Source organism: Petaurus breviceps, unplaced genomic scaffold (genome assembly GCF_028583685.1).
Source record: "Petaurus breviceps papuanus isolate PSGF00001 unplaced genomic scaffold, PetGlider_PUasm1.0 174, whole genome shotgun sequence".
Classification (NCBI taxonomy): Eukaryota; Metazoa; Chordata; class Mammalia; order Diprotodontia; family Petauridae; genus Petaurus; species Petaurus breviceps.
The window spans coordinates 61,878,020-61,895,681 of NW_027185761.1; the positions used below are offsets into that span (position 1 = coordinate 61,878,020).

The window sequence follows — 17,662 nt, forward strand, 5'->3', positions numbered from 1 at the left end:
AGAGAGAAAGCAGGATATTCAGAGACAGAAGTAGTAAAACAGAGTCAGAGACAAAGAATGAAAGATAGAAAGAGAATGATAAGGGGGAGAGGGCAGTACGGAGAGCGACATGCAAACATCCCACACTGGAGGATCCTTATGGGCTAAGTACCACCATCTCTGGGACTGAAAAGTCTGTCAATTCCCCATCCATGGACTGCTTGTAGGTTTCAGGGAATCATGCAGATCTAGGGCCTCCATGCCCCTATCATGTCATAGCATGCTAGGGGCACTAAGTTTCAAAACAACAAGGTCTTTCCATAAGAACTTAAACCTTAGGAGGAGGGAATACTTTTATCCATAAATCACTAGAGTCACCAACAATTTAATATAGAGTTGAGATCAAGGAAGGAGGGGTCCCTTCAAGCTGGGGAATCAGGGAAGGCTGATTTCAAGAGGAGGTATCAGTTGCTGGCCATTTGCAGTCAGTCAATAAGCTTTTTTAAGGTACTTACTATGTGCCAGGCACTGTGCTAAGGACTTTACCAAGAAAGGCAAAGGTTGGCTTCTACTCTCAAGCATCTCACATCATGGGGAAGACAAGTAAACAAATACATATAAATAAGCTATATACGGGGCAAATAAGAGTTCATTAAAAGAGGAAAGACACTAAAATTAAAAGGGTTTGAGGAAGGTTTCTTAAAGAAGGTGGGATTTTAGGTGGGACTTGAAAAATTAGAGGGAAGCCAGTAAAGGGAGATGAGAAGGGAGAACATTTCAGGAATATGGAACAGCCAGAGAGAATGCTCAGAGCTGAGAGATTCAGGGTCTTGTTCATGGAACAGCAAGAACGTCAGTGCCACTGGGTAGAAGAGTGTGATAGATAGACATTTGGGAAATGCCACCCCAGATTAGAAAGTGAGCACTGCAGGGGCAGTGTGGTGCAGTTTGCAAAAGGTGGGGCATCAGAAGGCCTCTGATCCTTCCTCTGATTCTTAGTACCAGGATAATCTTTCTGGGCCTTTTTCTCCATCTGTATGATGAGAAGATTGGACTCAATGACCTCCCAGATTCCTTCTGTCTGTGAGCCTAAGACAATTGACACATGGCTAATGTTGCATCATTGTCTCATGACAAAAAGGCTCTATTTTTTTGGAGATGTGGGTGCAACTAGCTTGGAGTTTCATAGATCATGGCTAGAGGATAATGGGGCCATAAATTTAGAAATGGAAAAGATCTCAGAGGCCATTGAATCCAATTCCCTCATTATATTGAGGACGGCACTGACACTGAGAACAGGGAAGCCATTTTTTGCAAGGTCACATAGTTAGTGGCAGTTGTCGGACTTGAACTCAGGTCTTCTAACTCATTCCAACTCTCTTGCTGGTGGAACTGACAAATTCTTGACCATTTCACAATCCATTCTCTGCATGGTCTGCTTTGCCACAGACCTGACAATAGCCAGCTGTAAGCTTCTTGTATGATGACCCAATAAGACACCAATATCAATCAGTCAATAAGCATTTATTAAGTGCCAGTATTTGCCAGGCACTGGTAAATGAAGGGGGGGGGGACACAAAAAAGGTCAGAAGATGGTCTCTGCCATCTTTCAGGTCAGACGATATCGAACCCACCTTCTCTGGAGGTGGAGGACTGTTCTTGGACCGATTTCTAGTAGTGACTCTTAGTAAATGTTTTGTAGAGCAATTTAAGTTGACTGCTTTCTCATTCAATTTTCCATGGAAATGCTGACTGATATCCCACATATCTGTACAATACCATCTTCAATCCATTTTCAAAAAGAACTCTGTTATATTCAAGTCAGTTAAATCCAACAGACATTTATTAAGCACCTTCTATGTGTCAGGTCTGCATTCTGTGCTTACAATACACAGAAAGGAAACAGGACCTGCCCTTGAGGATCTTACATTCTGCTGATGAGGGGGAGGGACAAGCACAGAACATATTCAAAGATGAGTACAGTCATTCCACTCACAACTGGAACATCAGGGAACACTTTGTGGGGGAGGTGGCTTGAATTGCTTGAAGGAGAAGGAGAATTGTGCTAGTCTGCCCAAATTCAAAGCTTTTCTTAATAGGAGATTGTAAGAGCTGGGAAGACTGGCCTTGCTGTCAACTGGCCTCTGGGCAGTTGCCTCTGACAACTGGCCCTGGGCAACTCACAAAACCTCTCAGGGACCAGGTTCTAAGACTGTCCATTCCAGAGGTGAGGGCTGGCACTGGGAAAAGTAATTTTCTCATGTAGGAGGACCCTGGATCAAAGAAATCACAGGCCGGGCCTCAGCCCTATGCCTTTCTCAACAAAGGGAAGATCACTGAGAATAGACCAGATAAGGACTTTATGATATCATTAGAAACTGTATCTTTGCATTTCTGCTTATTTCTTTGACATGATTATTTCTTTGTGAAGATTATTTTTTAAATACAAGTCTACTGAAATATCCATGTATTAGGGACCACTGTCCAAATCATCAGCTTGCAATCATCCTTACACACACTCATACATAAAAGCCCAGAGATACTGTTGAGAACAGCTTTCAAGTTTGCTTTTTGTCTCACTTCTGCAGGCTGGGTCTTCACTCAGGCAGAACAAAGGCCACCGATAGCATGTGCCCTGACTCTCTAAGTAACCTTGCTCCCAGGAGGCCACTTGGGTTGAAGACTTTGCCCTTGAATTTTGATGAGGGAGCTGGTAGAATGAAAGAAATCGAGGAAAGAGACTGCTATTTGAGAAATGTTACAGATGGGATTGTTCACTGGCTTGCCTCTAATATGGAGACATGCCAGGCGGTTTACATTCTTAACAGTATGAAAATCAGAAAATGGTAACCAAGACTGTGCCCAGGCCTGAACATTATCATAACTAATAATAATAATGATGATGATATTTACATAGCGCTTTAAGGTTTATAAAGAACTTTACATACAGTATTTCATTTGGTCCTCACACCAACTTTGTGAGGTAGATATCATTATTATCCTAATTTTACAGATGGGGAAACTGAGGCTCAGAGAGAGGTTAAGTGACTTGCCCAGAGTCACAAAGGTAGTAAGTGTTTGAGGTTGGATTGGAACTCAGTCTTCTGGACTCTAAGTCTGGTATTTCATCCACTAGTTACACCTACTCCCACTCCAGCCACCACTGCCACTAGTACTACTGTGAATAATAATAGTTTTCATGCTATAACACCTTTGGGTTTGCCAAGTGCTTTACATATGTTATCTCCTTTGATCCTCCTGACAGCCTGTAAAGTAGGTGCTATTCTAATCTCAATTTTACTAATGAGGAAAATTAGGCTGTGAGAGATAGCAAAGGGTTAAATTTCCACAGACCCCAGAATGGGGTAATGAAACTTAAAGGAAACAGCACTAGCCTTCTTCTTATAGGTTGTCTGTACCCCCCCCCTCAATTTGGTGTGTAGATGCACAAGTAAGGGATTGAAGGATGTTTCCTTCTGATTGGGTAGAAGGGTCAAATGAATAATTATGGTTACTAAGGATTGAGATTGCTTTGCATAGATAAGTTTGGGATGGTGAGCCCACCATCTACCAATGGTGAAACCAGACAGGGGAGTGGGCTGGGTTAGTATTAGAATAACAGAAGCCTTCTAGCTTCTGCAGTTTGCACTCCCTGGCTGACTCACCTTGAGGGATGAGGGCTGTGCCCTTTCTCATGAGAAAGAATAAAGACCTTTTTCTGATCTCTGACTTGGACTCTGCTTTTAAAGATCTGGCAGTGGTTTCTATCCCACACAAAGCTGAACAAGATTAAATGCCTGAGAGGGATTGGAACTCAGCTCTTCCAGACTCCAAACCTAACAGCACTCTACTCCCTGCATCATGTCCTTGCCTGTAATTATAATAATATAGTTTGGTTCAGAAACATTTAAAATGAATATACTCTTAATTTGATTCATACCTTTAAGTACAAATAAGATGACCTTGTTTCTTTCTTACAATGCTCTTTGATTGGAATCCAATGCTTTCTTTCATTTTCCACCATAAACAAGTAACAGAGACTCTCTGAGCTTCAATTCCTGCATCAATAAAATGGAGTTGGACTAGCATTGAGGCCATGCTATCTATACAAGGACATGCTGTTCAATATTTTAGCAACCAGATCTCCAGGGGAAAAAAAATAAGGTGTGCATGATGCACTTGTAGGGTTACCCTGCATTATTATTGTTTTCTCCATTGTTTTCCTTAATATCAAAAGAACAATAAATAAAATCCTGGTTAGTATTATTTGTTGATTTCTGAGACATAAATCCTCAAACTGAAATTTTTACAATGGGCTCTAGAGATGGTGCAAGCACGTCCCTGAATTACTATATGATCATTAGTTAAAGGAATTGGAATTCCCATGTGAAGAAATTCCTTTTACTGATGCCAGTCAGCATTTTTCTGCAACTTAACTTTAGAGAATTGCCACCCAACATTAAGAAGCTAAATGATTTGTCCCAGGTCATACAGCCTGCCTGTATCAGAGGCAGGTCTCCCTGACCAGCTCTCTCTTCATGACACTAACTACATCTTGTAGAGTACAAACAAGAAGGAAAAAAAAGATCTCCTTTAGGCTGCCTAGATGCACAACAATTTGCTTAGAGGAATCCACCTCTAATTCACAATGTACTATATGAACACAGCTTATGTATTCAGGAATAGAGAACTGATTGTTGTCAAAAACCATGGTGTTGAGGAGAAACAAAGCTAAACAAGTTTTTGTTGTTTTTAAACAAGGCAACCGTGGTGACAGGCAGGGAATCCCCAGTATCCTCAAATAGCTTAGATACATTTGGAAATGTACATTTCTATAATCAGACATTCTTGCAAAGCATTAAAAGCAATGTTGAATATAGGGCTGCCTCTTGGAGACTTCTGTTGTCTTCTTGTTCTCTCCTCTTATAGCAGAATGTATATGACATTTTCATATGACGATCTTTCAAATATTTAAACTCTGCTTCCAATATCTGCCCAACCTACACAAGTGTTTTGGGGATGATTTAATGTCAAAAAATATTTTTTTACCCCAAAAAAAATTTTGGAGGGAGGAAAGCAAGGTAATTGGGTTTAAGTGACTTGCCCAAGGTCACACAATTAATAAGCTTGTCAAGTGTCTGAGGCTGGATTTGAACTTAGGTCCTCCTGACTCCAGGACCAGTTCTGTACTCCCTGTGACACCTAGTTGCCCCTATTACCTGAAATTTGAAAGAAAAATACTGATTTTTATAAAAACCTTTTTTAAAAAAATGCACCTTTAATAGAGGTATCATGTTACAGTGAAAAGAACATGGGCTTTCCAGTCAAAGGGCTTGAATTCAAAGCCCCTTTCTGATGTTATTTATCTGTGTGACCTTGGGGACCTTTTGTCAGCTCTCTAGACCTTACTTTCCTCACGTGTAAAACAAAGGGGTTTAGATTAGATGGACACTAGGGCCCCACCCAGAAGCCAACAAAGGTGACTTCCAAAGGTGATGCTCAATCACCCTCCAGAGGATCCCTTCCTCACTCTCATTCAGCAACCTCTCTCCCTTTGACTTTCTCTCCCTCTATCTTCACCACTTAGCCAAAGTCTCTTCACAGACACTTACTCACGTCCAGGTCACTGCCAAACGAAGTGTTGAATTGAGAATGCCATGTTCACTGTCTGCAGGAGCCATTCCCAAATCTGTTCCAACACCTTCCCCTTCCCACTCAGAAAAGCGCCTTGGTCTCCTTGGATTGAGACAACAAAGGGTGAGTTTTCAAGCGTCTTCTCCTACCCCAAGCCCTACTTCCCCACCTTCTCTGTTCTTGCTCCAGCCCTGATCACAGAGGGGGCCCTTCTCCCCTTGCCAACACTGCGCCTTTTTGAGCTCTTCCCTCCTGTCCTCTCCTGTGTTCTCCAGTTTTCATTTAAAATCTCCTCCTCGGCAACCCCCATCTTAATTTCTGTTAATCCACCGCCCTTTCCTGTTAGTTATGCATATTCTGAGCTCTCTGTCCACATCCTTTAAAACCTTTTTTTGAAACTACCAACCCTTAAAAATATTGTCCTATATTTATCCTTCCTTAATAGCCAAAGCCCTAGTGGGGAAAGAGATGTCCTTCTCCCTGCGCCCCCCCCAAAAAAAATCAGTGCCTTGTCTTTCTCACCTCCCATTTACTTCTTAATTCTTACAATCTACCTTCTGTCCCTACCAGTCAACTGAAACTACTCTCTCTAAGGTCACTAGTAATCTCTTCTTAAGCCTTGGTCTCTGCATATATTTTAACACTAAAGACACAGCCCTTTCCTTGTCTGAGCTTCTGTGGCAAAGGAAAAGTTGGAAATCTAATTGGTTATTGGATCCCTTTTACCCTGGAGATGGAGATTGACGCCCATCTACCCTACCTGGCATTGCTGAGCTGTGGCTAAAATAGTGACCTTGGATTTAGGAGAGGACTAGTTTCAAATCCCACCTCTGATCAGACTTAATTGTGGCTAATCACTTAACATCTCTGGCTCTCAGTTTCTTCTTCTGTGAAATGGAGCTAGTCACACTTGTACTTTGTGCCTGGCAAGATTATTGTGAGGCTTAAAAGAGACAATGTTTGCTAAGCTCTTTGAAAACTTTCAATCATTAGGTACATGTCTGTTAATCTCAATGACTTAGTTGGAGCCAGGAGGTAGAAGACCTGCATGTGTTATGAGAAACCCAGTTCTAAAGAGTTTCATTCTATTTGTTATCAGTCATTTTTATCTGCATAGGCTGGAAGTGAAGAGTCGGTTGGTCTTGGAAAAACATGGTCACCCAAGCCCCACTAAAGGACAGCATTTTAACACAACTTGTTTTTAAGTGGATCCTGGGGGCAGAAGAGGAAAGAATTCCCCCATGGCAATATTACCAGGTTCCCACCATCTCTAGAAATAGAGTGAAGCCTCGGAACTGATGTGGAGGGGGAGGCTTGTCCAAACACTGAACAAGTCATCATTCTTTCTCCTCTGCCATTCCATCAGTTTTGTCCGTCAGCTGGTTCGTTGCCAAAGGAGCTCTTGAAAGTCTTCTTCAACTGGGAAAGAAAACAACAACTTTATGATAGAGCACAAGGAAGCCCTGGGGATAGATGATTTGGGAAAGTCTGCTGGCTGGGCTCCATAAGCTGATGAATCAGCAGATACACTCAACTAACTCTAAGGGGACACGTTGGGGACAAAGTTCTTCTATGGATGTCCCATTGCCAGGAGGGTCAAGTAGGTTCCATGTTGGTCTGAATGTTGATAATCCCAAATAGAAAATTGTTTTGAAAGGAAAAATATAATGATATACACTGGAAAAGGATAAAAAATATGTAAAAATTAAAAAAAACTATCATGGGGTGGCTAGGTGGCACAGTGAATACAGCCCCGGCCCTGGAGTCAGGAGGACCCGAATTCAAATTCGGCCTCAGACACTTGACGTTATTACTAGCTGTGTGACTTTGGGCAAGTCACTTAACCCCAATTGCCCTCCAAAAAGCAAAAAATAAAAAAAATATGTAACACAATAACAAATCTAATTATTTGATGCAACAACACCATGCAATACAAGGTTTTATAGTAATATTTGAGGAAGGGAAAATGTGCATCTCTTCTTGGACCAACATGGCCATGACTTGGGGCCCTACATAGCAACTAAACATGCTCTTCAGAAGCAGCATTTCCTTCTGTTTCTTTATTTTCCTATGTGCCTGGCACATTACAGGCACCTAGGAAGTAAAGCAGACAATATGTCAGATTTGTGGGAAGGCCTGAGTTCAAATCCTGCCTCATATACTCACTAGCCACATCCTGGGCAGGCCACTTTATGTCTCTTACTCCCTGACTACTCCATACAATGTCATTTCTGCTGAGACCATCTTTTTTACTTCATCTTGCTCAGGGAAATGCAGCAAGGATAGATATGTCCTAGGTGGGACTTGAACCTAGATCTTCCTAGCTCCAAGGCCACCCCTCTGTCCACTACAACACCCTGCCCAACGAACATCATTGAATCATTGGATTAGGGGACCATAGATCATTTTGAGCTGAAAGGGACCCTAGAGCCAACCATATCTACCCCTCTTCTTACACATATGAGAAAACTAAGACACAGAAATAATACCGATTGAAATACCATTTCTTCAGTGATAGTGAAATACAGCCTTACTTTGCCCAAAAAGCCTTTCAGGTCCATTCGGCTCTGGCTGAAGCTCCTTTTTTCTTCACTGTTCACATGCTGATCCCAGGAGGCTGTTGAAGAGGCAAGGCCTGGCTCTGCTAAAATTGGGGATGGGAGGGCCATCTCAGGGCTGTCTGCTGAGGAGGGGGGAGTGAGGGCACATTCCCTGGTCCGTTCTGGGAGTGGAGTCCTGGAGGATACAGTCTTGTGAATATCTGAATCAGTGTGGAAAGTTGACTCTCTTCCTTCTCCCCAGTTGGTGAGGCCCAGTTCTGAACAGAGCTGGGATTGTTCCTCTAAGAGTTGGTCAAACTGCTTGAGAGAAAAGAGCAGAAAAAGAAGTAAGGTAACAATAGTTCTAGATAACAGCTTGAGTACTCCCTTGCTCAAGAACCTTCAGTGGCTCCATAATGTGAACTTTCCTAGTGGCATGCTAAGCCTTTCCAACCCATCTTTCTAGACTGGTTTCATGGTCTTTCTTATCATTTGTTCTAAGTTCCATGCAAACAGGTCTGCTCATTGTTACCATACAAAACAAGATGAAATCACCTCATCAAACTCTGGAATCCCAAAGCTCTGTTTTGTAGCCAAATTCAAATTATGACATGTAATGTAGGAGGAAGGGAATAAGGATTCAACTTGTAATTTCATTTATACAGGAAACTCCAGAGGAAATTCCCTTTGCCAATATAGATTGGCACCTTCTATGGAAGGGAGAATATTAGAGAATTGCCTAGAGCAGAGGTGTCAAGTGCAGCCAGAACCAGAGTATATATTTGGGAAATATTTAGCAAAAGAAATAAAATTACAATAGAACATGGAGAATGTTAGTATGTGATTTTCTAAATCAATGTGCCACCTGCAGGGATCCTGATGTACAGTTTAGTGACTCCCACTTCTATTTGAGTGTGACCCTGCTGCCCACTGCCCTGAGAGGTTGGTGCTTGCCCAGAGTCACACAGCCTTGGCAGAGTTAGCCCCTGAGCCAGGAGACAAATCTTAATGCATCATGGAAGTGGTGACCAATGTCCCCTACCAAGAGCATCCCTTCCTGAATCTGCCGAGCCCGGTCACTGAGCTGGAATTCTAACTCCGCCACCTGGTGATGCAGGTCTTGACGTAGATCATGGAGCTGCCTCACCTCCTCCCTGCGGGTGAATAAAAGAACAGCAGCATATACAGCATCCTCTAAGAGGAAGTTTTTCCTCCATCTTCCTTCTCCTGAAACCAACTCAGCTCAGTCCTTTGAAATTACTTAAGACATTCTCTTCATCTATGGGGACATTGTCATGTTTTATGGTCCACACTGATGATTTTATCCCCATAGGGAAGTTCCAGTGTGGAAATTCTCCCCACTGCTGCAAATCCACAAATGAGTGTAGCTCACAGTAGAGTTGCTTGGTGACACTGAGATAACCAGCACTGTGTCAGAGGCAGGACTTGAATCCATGTCCTCCTGATTCCAAATGAGTCTTCTATATATTCAACTACACTGCCTCTCTCTCAGTGTCATGTCTGTATTCTTGCTTTTTTGGCTTTTTCCTCATCCCCTTCCCCCATTCTATTCATTCCCTTCTAGAAATGTCCACTCAACTTCTTTATCTTTCATTAAAATCTTAGAAGGTCACTTGTATTTAAAATAAATGTCTATATAACAGGCAACCTTCATGTCAGCCAAAATCCTCATCTCTACCACAACCCTCCCACCCTCCTTCCCCCAATGAAACTTGGAAATCAACTTTTGGCTCCCCAGGTCTTCACCTCATCTAGTCTGGAGTCAGGTCTCTATGATGCTTCTTGGCCACCTTCATGCCACACTCATTCTAGCAGCCCTTTATGGGTTAGTTATCCCTCATTGGACTGTAAGTTCTTGGAGGGCAGTGGCTGTCTTTCTTGTCTGTATATTCATGCCTACCATACATATACATAGCAAGCATTTAGTAAATTCTGTCTTTCATATATCTATTTCTGTCTCATCTATCTATCTATCTATCTATCTATCTATCTATCTATCTATCTGTCTGTCTGTCTATCTATCTATCATCTATATTTCATGTCTGTCTACTACCTATCCATGTACCATATACAAGGCAGATCTTCATATATTCTACAATTCCATAAAGCCATAAAAGTTGTGTTCCCATTAATCCTACCCCACTTCCCAATTCTTCTCTTTAACAATCCTAGCTTAAGAAAGTTCCTACCTTCAGCAATTAGTTATTATTGATTCTTCCCTAGAAATCAAGAACACAGATGGAGGGAACAGGTTTCCTATGTTCTGCTCCTTCTCTGGATATGAGGATGACAGAATCACAGGTCTTGCTAGAATGAGAAGGGACCTCAGAGGTCAAGTTCAACTCCATCATTTTATAGATTAGAAAACTGAGGCATAGGGTGGTGCTTGGGTGTGTGGGCAAGGGCTTGCTTTCACCACTGATGGAGAGCAGCCAACATTACCTCCCTTCCTCTGACAGATCACTGAGGACATATGCTTGTTGCTTCATAAGGTGATGTCCAATCTCCTCAGAGTGCTCCCGGAAACTCTGACATACTGTTCTCCAAATCTCCATGTTCTGTACGGTGCTCTGTGAATAAGCAGAGAGAACTTAGAGCCCCTTTGCTTCCTGGTAGTCTGTTCAGCAGTGCCCTGCTGCTGGCTCTATTAGCCTCTGTCTAACTCTCCCACTCTGTTTGGGGTCACCTGTTGGGATAGACCCCTGACCAGAAATTAGTCATGAACAAGGTAGAGAGCTTGGGCCTTTCCAAACTAGACACAGGTGGGGCAAAGAAGAGGGATTTGGGGGTGGCTAGGTGGTGCAGTGAATAGAGCACTGGCCCTGGAGTCAGGAAGACCCAAGTTCAAATCTGCCCTTTGACAGTTAACACAAAACTAACCATGTGACCTTGGGCAAGTCACTTAACCCCAATTGCCCTACCTTCCCCTCTCCAAAAAGAAAAAAAAAAAGAATAGGCATTTGATTTGGTGCTGTTATTTTGCCAATAGGGGGCATAATGCTAGGGAGTGAGATTGTCTATCTATCTATCACCTATTTATCTATCTCCTTACTCACCCATCTATTCTATCTATCATTTATTCTATCTTGTGTTCAGTCATTTTTTTCAGTCATGTTTGACTCTCTGTAACCCCATTTGGGGTTTTCTTGGCAGAAATACTACAGTGGTTTGCTGTTTCCTTCTCCAGCTGATATCACAGGTAAGGAAACTGAGGAAAAAAGGATTAAGTGACATGCCCAGGGTCATGCAGCTAATATGTATCTGAGGTCATATTTGAACTAAGGAAAAGTATTCCTGACTCTAGGCCCAGCACTCAATCCACTTTGCCACCTCGCTGCCCTAAAACCTTCAGTGACAACCAAGGGTCATACCATTAGTTAGTACCTGAGGTCAGATTTGAACTCAGAAAGATGAGTCTTCCTGATTTCAGGCCTGGTGCTCTATCCACTGTACCACTGCTAGAGAAGACAACATTCGGGGTTGGAAAGAGAAACCTGTGACATGGGGGAGGAGGCTGATTCAAAGTCCATGTGGATGAGACACCAGCAACAGGATTAGGTGGTGGAATCAGAAGCAGCAGTAGCTGTGGGAACTCCCAGGCCAGAGATGATAAGGGAGCCTGGCCACTACTGGAAAAGAGATTACACAGTAACTCTGTGCTCCCACTGGACACAGGGCCAGACTCTGCTTGGCAACCCCCTTACCTATATCCACTTCTGGGTCATAATTCAAGCACAGAGAAGAATACTGCCAGTCAAGCTGGAGTGGAAGCCCTGAGGGCAACTATCGAACAACTTCATGGACTATTCCAGCTTTGGGGTCACTGTGCAAGGGTGGAGGGAGCACTTTTGGTCAAGAGGGACTAGAAGTGTTCTGAAATGTTTCTAGCAGCTCTCTTTGTGGTGACAAAGAAGTGGAAATTGCAGGGATGTCCATCAATTGGGGAATGGCTGAACAAGTTGTGGTATGTGATTGTGATGGAAAACTATTGTGCTATAAGAAATGATGAGCAGGATTCTTGAAGAAAATCCTAGGAAGTCTTACATGAACTGAAGCTAGTGAAGTTAACAGAATCAGAATATTGTATACAGTAACAACAACACTGTTGAAGAAGGACTTTGAGCGAGTAAGTTATTTTGTGTATTATTGATACCCAAATTAACTATCAAAGACATGTCAGGAAAAATGCTATCTGCATCCAGAGAAAGAACTGGCAAAAAGAAGGATGTATAGAGCAATTTTACACATATGTGCCCATTTGGGTCTAATGGTAGGCATCTCTAGGGCAGGGATGGGGGAGGAGAGAAAAAAAAAGAAATAAAAAAATATTATGATAATTTTAATGTATATTTGAAAGGAATAGTAAGTTGTTCATAATAGATCTGCAGTTTCACATACAATCATTGTTTTTATTATACTACATTATGGAAATGCTTGGTTTACTCCATGAACTAAAACTGAAATTAAAAAAAAGACTCTATAGTATGGTAGGCACTCCACCCCCCCCAATTTTATGACCTTTATTAGTAGTTATAGCAAACATCTCAAAAGATTACATATCAATGACATTTTCTAAATGCAGTTTTTGAGGAAGTACAGATTAAATTTTATTTAAATTACATATGTTCATTTTAGAAATAAAAACAGGATGTAGAAGCCCTGAGGGGTACTTTGGCCTCCAGTCACAAGGGATCAGAGAATCAGAAAAATAGTATTATTTCTAGGGTCCTGAGAAGCAGTAGTGATTGTAATCCCAAAAGATTAAGGGCCCTTCCTGAGTAAGGACCAGAACACAAAACAAAAAAACAGCGATCACACCTCTCCCCATATCACAATACGTTGGAAACATGAAAAAAAACCTTCCAAACCCCCAGAATTAGCTCTGAAAACAGTAGTGTGAAAAAGCCTTAAGCTTGAGACAGAGCCCCTCCCCCAAATCTCACTCTGAATAGAGCCCAACATGAACATAAAGCTCCAAATCAAGACATTGAGTGGAAAAGTGATCAAACAACAACAATAAAAGAACTTGACCATAAAAACTGGTGACAAGGAAGATAAAGACACAAATTTAGAATAAGACAATGAAACCAAAACAGCTATAAACAAAGGTTCAATGTAAAAATGTGAATTGGACACAAACCCAACAAGAATGCTGGAAGAGCTAAAATTTTTTTCCAAAATCAAATAAGAGTGGTGGGGGGAAATTAAATAAATAAATGTTAGCAAGGGAAGAAAATTATAAAAAAGACAGTTGTCAGCTTAGTAAAATAAGCACGACAATGCTGAATAAACAATACCTTAAAAATCAGAATTGGTCAAATGGAAAAAAAGAGGTACAAAATCTCATTGAAGAAAATAATTCCTTAAAAGCTACAATTGGGCAAATGAAAGCTAAAGACTCCATGAGAAATCAGGAAAGAAAACAAAATCCAAAGATTGAGAAAAGAAGAAAATATAAAGAATCTCATTAGAAAAACAACTGACCTGGCATATAGATCAAGGAGAGATACTTTAAAAATTATTGGTTTAGGGGCAGAGTCAAGATGGCAGAGCAGAACCAGGATATGCCATGGCTCCAGCTCCCACCTCCTCCAATTCATGTCAAAAATGAATCTAGACAAACTTTGGAGCTACGGAACTCACAAAATGACAGAGAGAAACCAACCTCCCACTAAAGACAGCCCAGCAGGCTGTCAGGAAGGGGCCAGTGCAGCACTCTGGGAGCCTAGACCAGCCACACAGGAGCCAGAGGTTTTAGCCTCAGAGTGGCCTGACCAGCTCCCGGCTGGAGGGACTTCAGATCACCAGCAACTGTGGTGGTTTCCAGAATTATCAACCCATAGATGCCAAAGATAAAGTGAGAGGACAGTATAGACTATGTGAAACAGGGAGTTTGGGAGTGCTATCTGGCCTTTGCCCCAAGGGCCAGAAGCAGCTGAGGCTCTACAGCCATGCTGTTTCAGAGATTCTGGTCTGCAGATTGTAGGGGGACCAAGTGAAAAGTCTGAGGGCTAATTGCTCTTGCTCTAACTTGCTTGGATCTGGATCACTCTCTACGGTGGAGGTTCTGGGGTGTGCGACCAGCTTGCCAGGGCATGTTGAGGCTTCAGAGAGGGCACCCAACTAATAGCTCCAGCAACTGAGAAAAAACAGCTATTGGGGTAAAGCTCCCCTTTCTGGTAGCAGAGTTCTACTGTGGCAAAAGGCTCAAAAGTCAAGTAATTGAGTGGCAACATGAGCAAGGAAAGGAAGCAAAGCAAACACAGCAGTCAAACTTTAGATTCCTTTTTTGGAGACAAAAAGGATCAAAGCATGGAACAGGAGGAAGACAACCAAGTCAGAACTCCTGCACCAAAAACTTCCAAGAAAAATGTGAGCTATTTGTAGGCCATAGAGGAGCTTTAAAAGGATTTTGAAAACCATATAAGAGATGTGGAAGAAAAGTTGGGAAGAGAAATGAGAACAATGGAAGAAAATTATGAAAAGAGAGTCAACAACCTGACTGAAGAAAATAACACCTTAAAAAATGGACTAACTCAGATGGCAAAAGAGGCTCAAAAAGGCAATGAGGCGAAAAATTTCTTAAAAAGCCGAATTTATCAGATTGAAAAAGAATCTCAAATGCTCACTGAAGAGAATCATTCCTTCAGAATTAAATTGGAGCAAATGGAAGCTAGTGACTTTATGAGAAATCAAGATAGCATTAAATAGATCCAAACAAATAAAAATAGAAGGCAATATGAACTATCTCATTGGGAATAAAAAACCACTGACCTGGAATATAGATCCAGGAGAGAGAATTTAAAAATTATTGGACTACCTGAAAGTCATCATCAAATAAAGAACCTAGAAGTTATCCTTCAAGAAATTCTCAAGGAAAATGGCCCTGATGTTTTAGAACAAGAGGGCAAAATAGAGGTTGAAAGAATCCACCTATCACCTCTTGAAAAAGATTCCAAAAATAAAACTCCTAGGAATATTATAGCCAGGTTCTGGAGTTCCCTGATCAAGGAGAAAATATTACAAGCAGCAAGGAAGAAACAATTTCAATATTATGGAAACACAATCAGGATAACACAGGATCTGGCAGCTTCTACATTGAGGGATGGAAGGGCTTGGAATATGATATTCTGGAGGTAAAAGGAGCTGGGATTAAAACCAAGAATCACCTACCCAGCAAAACTGAGTATCATGTTTCAGGGGAAAATATGGTCATTCAGTGGAATAGAGGACTTTCAAGCATTCTTGATGAAAAACCAGAGTTGAATAGAAAATTTGACATTCAGATACAAGAAGCTAGAGAAGCATTAGAAGTTAAACAGGGAAATGAAATGATAAGGAACTTATCAAAGTTGAAGTATTTACATTCCTACATGGAAAAATGATAATTGTAACTTTTGAAACTTTTTTCAGTATGAGAATAGTTGAAGGGAATAGAAATGTGTGTGTGTACATATGTATATACACACATATATATATACACACGTGTGTGTATACATACACACACACATATATAGGAGGGTATATGGGCTTATGAATACATATGTGATTGTGTGTATATATGTGTACAGGTATACATAGACAGAAGGCACAGGACCAATCGAATAGGAAGGGATGATAGTTAAAAGGTGACATTTAGAGGTGAGAGAGAAATATAATGAGAGGAGATGGGGAGAGACAGAATGGGGTAAATTATCTCATATAGAAGAGGCAAGGGAAAGCTGTCACAATGGAGGGGAAGAACAGAAAGGCAAAATGGAATGAGTCAACCTTATTTTCATTGAATTGGGCTTCAGGAGGTAATGACATACCTACTATATAGGGTATCTCACCCTATAGGAGAGTGGGGGGAAAGGGATGAAAAGGGGGATGATGGAAGGGAGGGCAGGCTGGGGGAGAGGGAAGTTGGAAGCACCCACTTTTGAAAAGGGACAGGATCAAAGTAGAGAATAGAACAAGTGGGGGGGAGGTGGGATAGAATGTAGGGAAATATAGTCAGTCTTTCACAATATATCCACTATGGTTTTATGTAGCTTCACATGTATAACCTATATTAAACTGCTTATCTTCCCAGTAAGGTTGGATGAAAGGGAGGAAGGGAAAGAATCTGGAATTCAAAGTTTTAAAATCAAATGTTTAAATACACACACAGTTATTATTATTACTTTGCGTGCAACTAGGAAATAAGATATACAGGCACTGGGGCATAGAGATCCACCCTGCCCTACTGGAAAGTCAGAAGGGGGATGATGGAAGACATGGTGTAGAGCAGATTAGGGGAGGGGATATTCAGTGAGATCTCTATTTTGGGGTGGTTGTTAGGGTAAAAATGGGAAGAAAATTTGTAACTCAAAATCTTGTGGAAAGGAATGATATAAACTAAAAAGAATTAAAAAAAGAATTATTGGTTTACCTGAAAGCTGTGATCAGAGAAAGAGTTTTGACATCAGATTTCAAGAAATTGTCAACAAAACTGTTCAAATATTCTAGAAATAGAAATTGAAAGAATACATTGATCACCCCCTGAATGAAATCTCAAAATGAAAACTCCCAGGAATAATACAGTCAAATTCCATAGCTCCCAGGTCAAAGAGAAAATACTTCAAAGAACAAGAAAGAAGCCATTTAAATACTGTGTACACATAGTCAAGAACACAAAAAAATTTTAGCAGCTACCACATTAAATGAGTAGAGGGCTTGGAATACGATATTCCAGAAGAAAGAAGAGCTGGCATTACAACCAAGATTAAAGCTGCCCAGCAAAACTGAGTATAATCCTTTAAGGGGAAAAAAATTAAATATCCTTTAAGGATATTTAATGAAATAGAGAACTTTTAAGCATTCCTGATGAAAAGAATATTTGATTTTCAAATACAAGACTCAAGAGAAGCATGAAAAGGTAAACATGAAAGAGAAATCATAAGGGACTCAATAAGGCTAAACTGTGTACTTTTCTATATAGGAAGATGATATGTGCATCTTCTAAGAACTTTATTATTAGGGCAATTAGAAGGATTATATATATATATACACACATATATACACACACATATTATATATATATACATATATACAGAGAGAGAGAGTAGTAATGAATAGATTATTTTGGGATGATGTAAAAAAAAATGAATAGATGAGAAAAAGTGTTGCCCTGGGAGATGGGGGGAAGAGGAAGAATGGGGAAAATTAATCACATAGAAGAGACACACAAGGATGAGCTTTTACAGTGTAGGGGAACCTGAACCTCACTCATATTCAAATGGGTTCAAAAAGGGAAAATATATTAATACATACTCAATTGGTAAGAGAAATCTATCTTACTTTATATGGAAGTAGGAGAGGAAGGCGATGAGAGAAAGGGAGGGGGGTGGTAAAAGGGAGAGCCTATTAATGGAGGCAGTGGTCAGAAACAAAACAGACTTGAGAGGAGGGACAGGATAAGGAGAGAGAGAGAGAGACAGAGAGAGAGACAGAGAGAGAGAGAGAGA

General features: G+C 41.0%; 1 protein-coding gene across 1 annotated transcript in view; it reads right to left on the bottom strand.

Annotated features, from left to right (window-relative positions):
• ITPRID1 (ITPR interacting domain containing 1) overlaps positions 1-17,662 on the bottom strand; it is a 166,674-nt gene that overhangs the window by 33,609 nt on the left and 115,403 nt on the right. Inside the window, exons 12-15 of the mRNA XM_069084569.1 lie at positions 16,588-16,594; positions 10,617-10,744; positions 9,196-9,307; positions 8,148-8,474 (exon numbers count right to left, since the gene is read on the bottom strand). Of these exons, the coding sequence (XP_068940670.1) occupies positions 8,148-8,474; positions 9,196-9,307; positions 10,617-10,744; positions 16,588-16,594 (574 nt within the window). The remainder of the gene's footprint in view (positions 1-8,147; positions 8,475-9,195; positions 9,308-10,616; positions 10,745-16,587; positions 16,595-17,662) is intronic.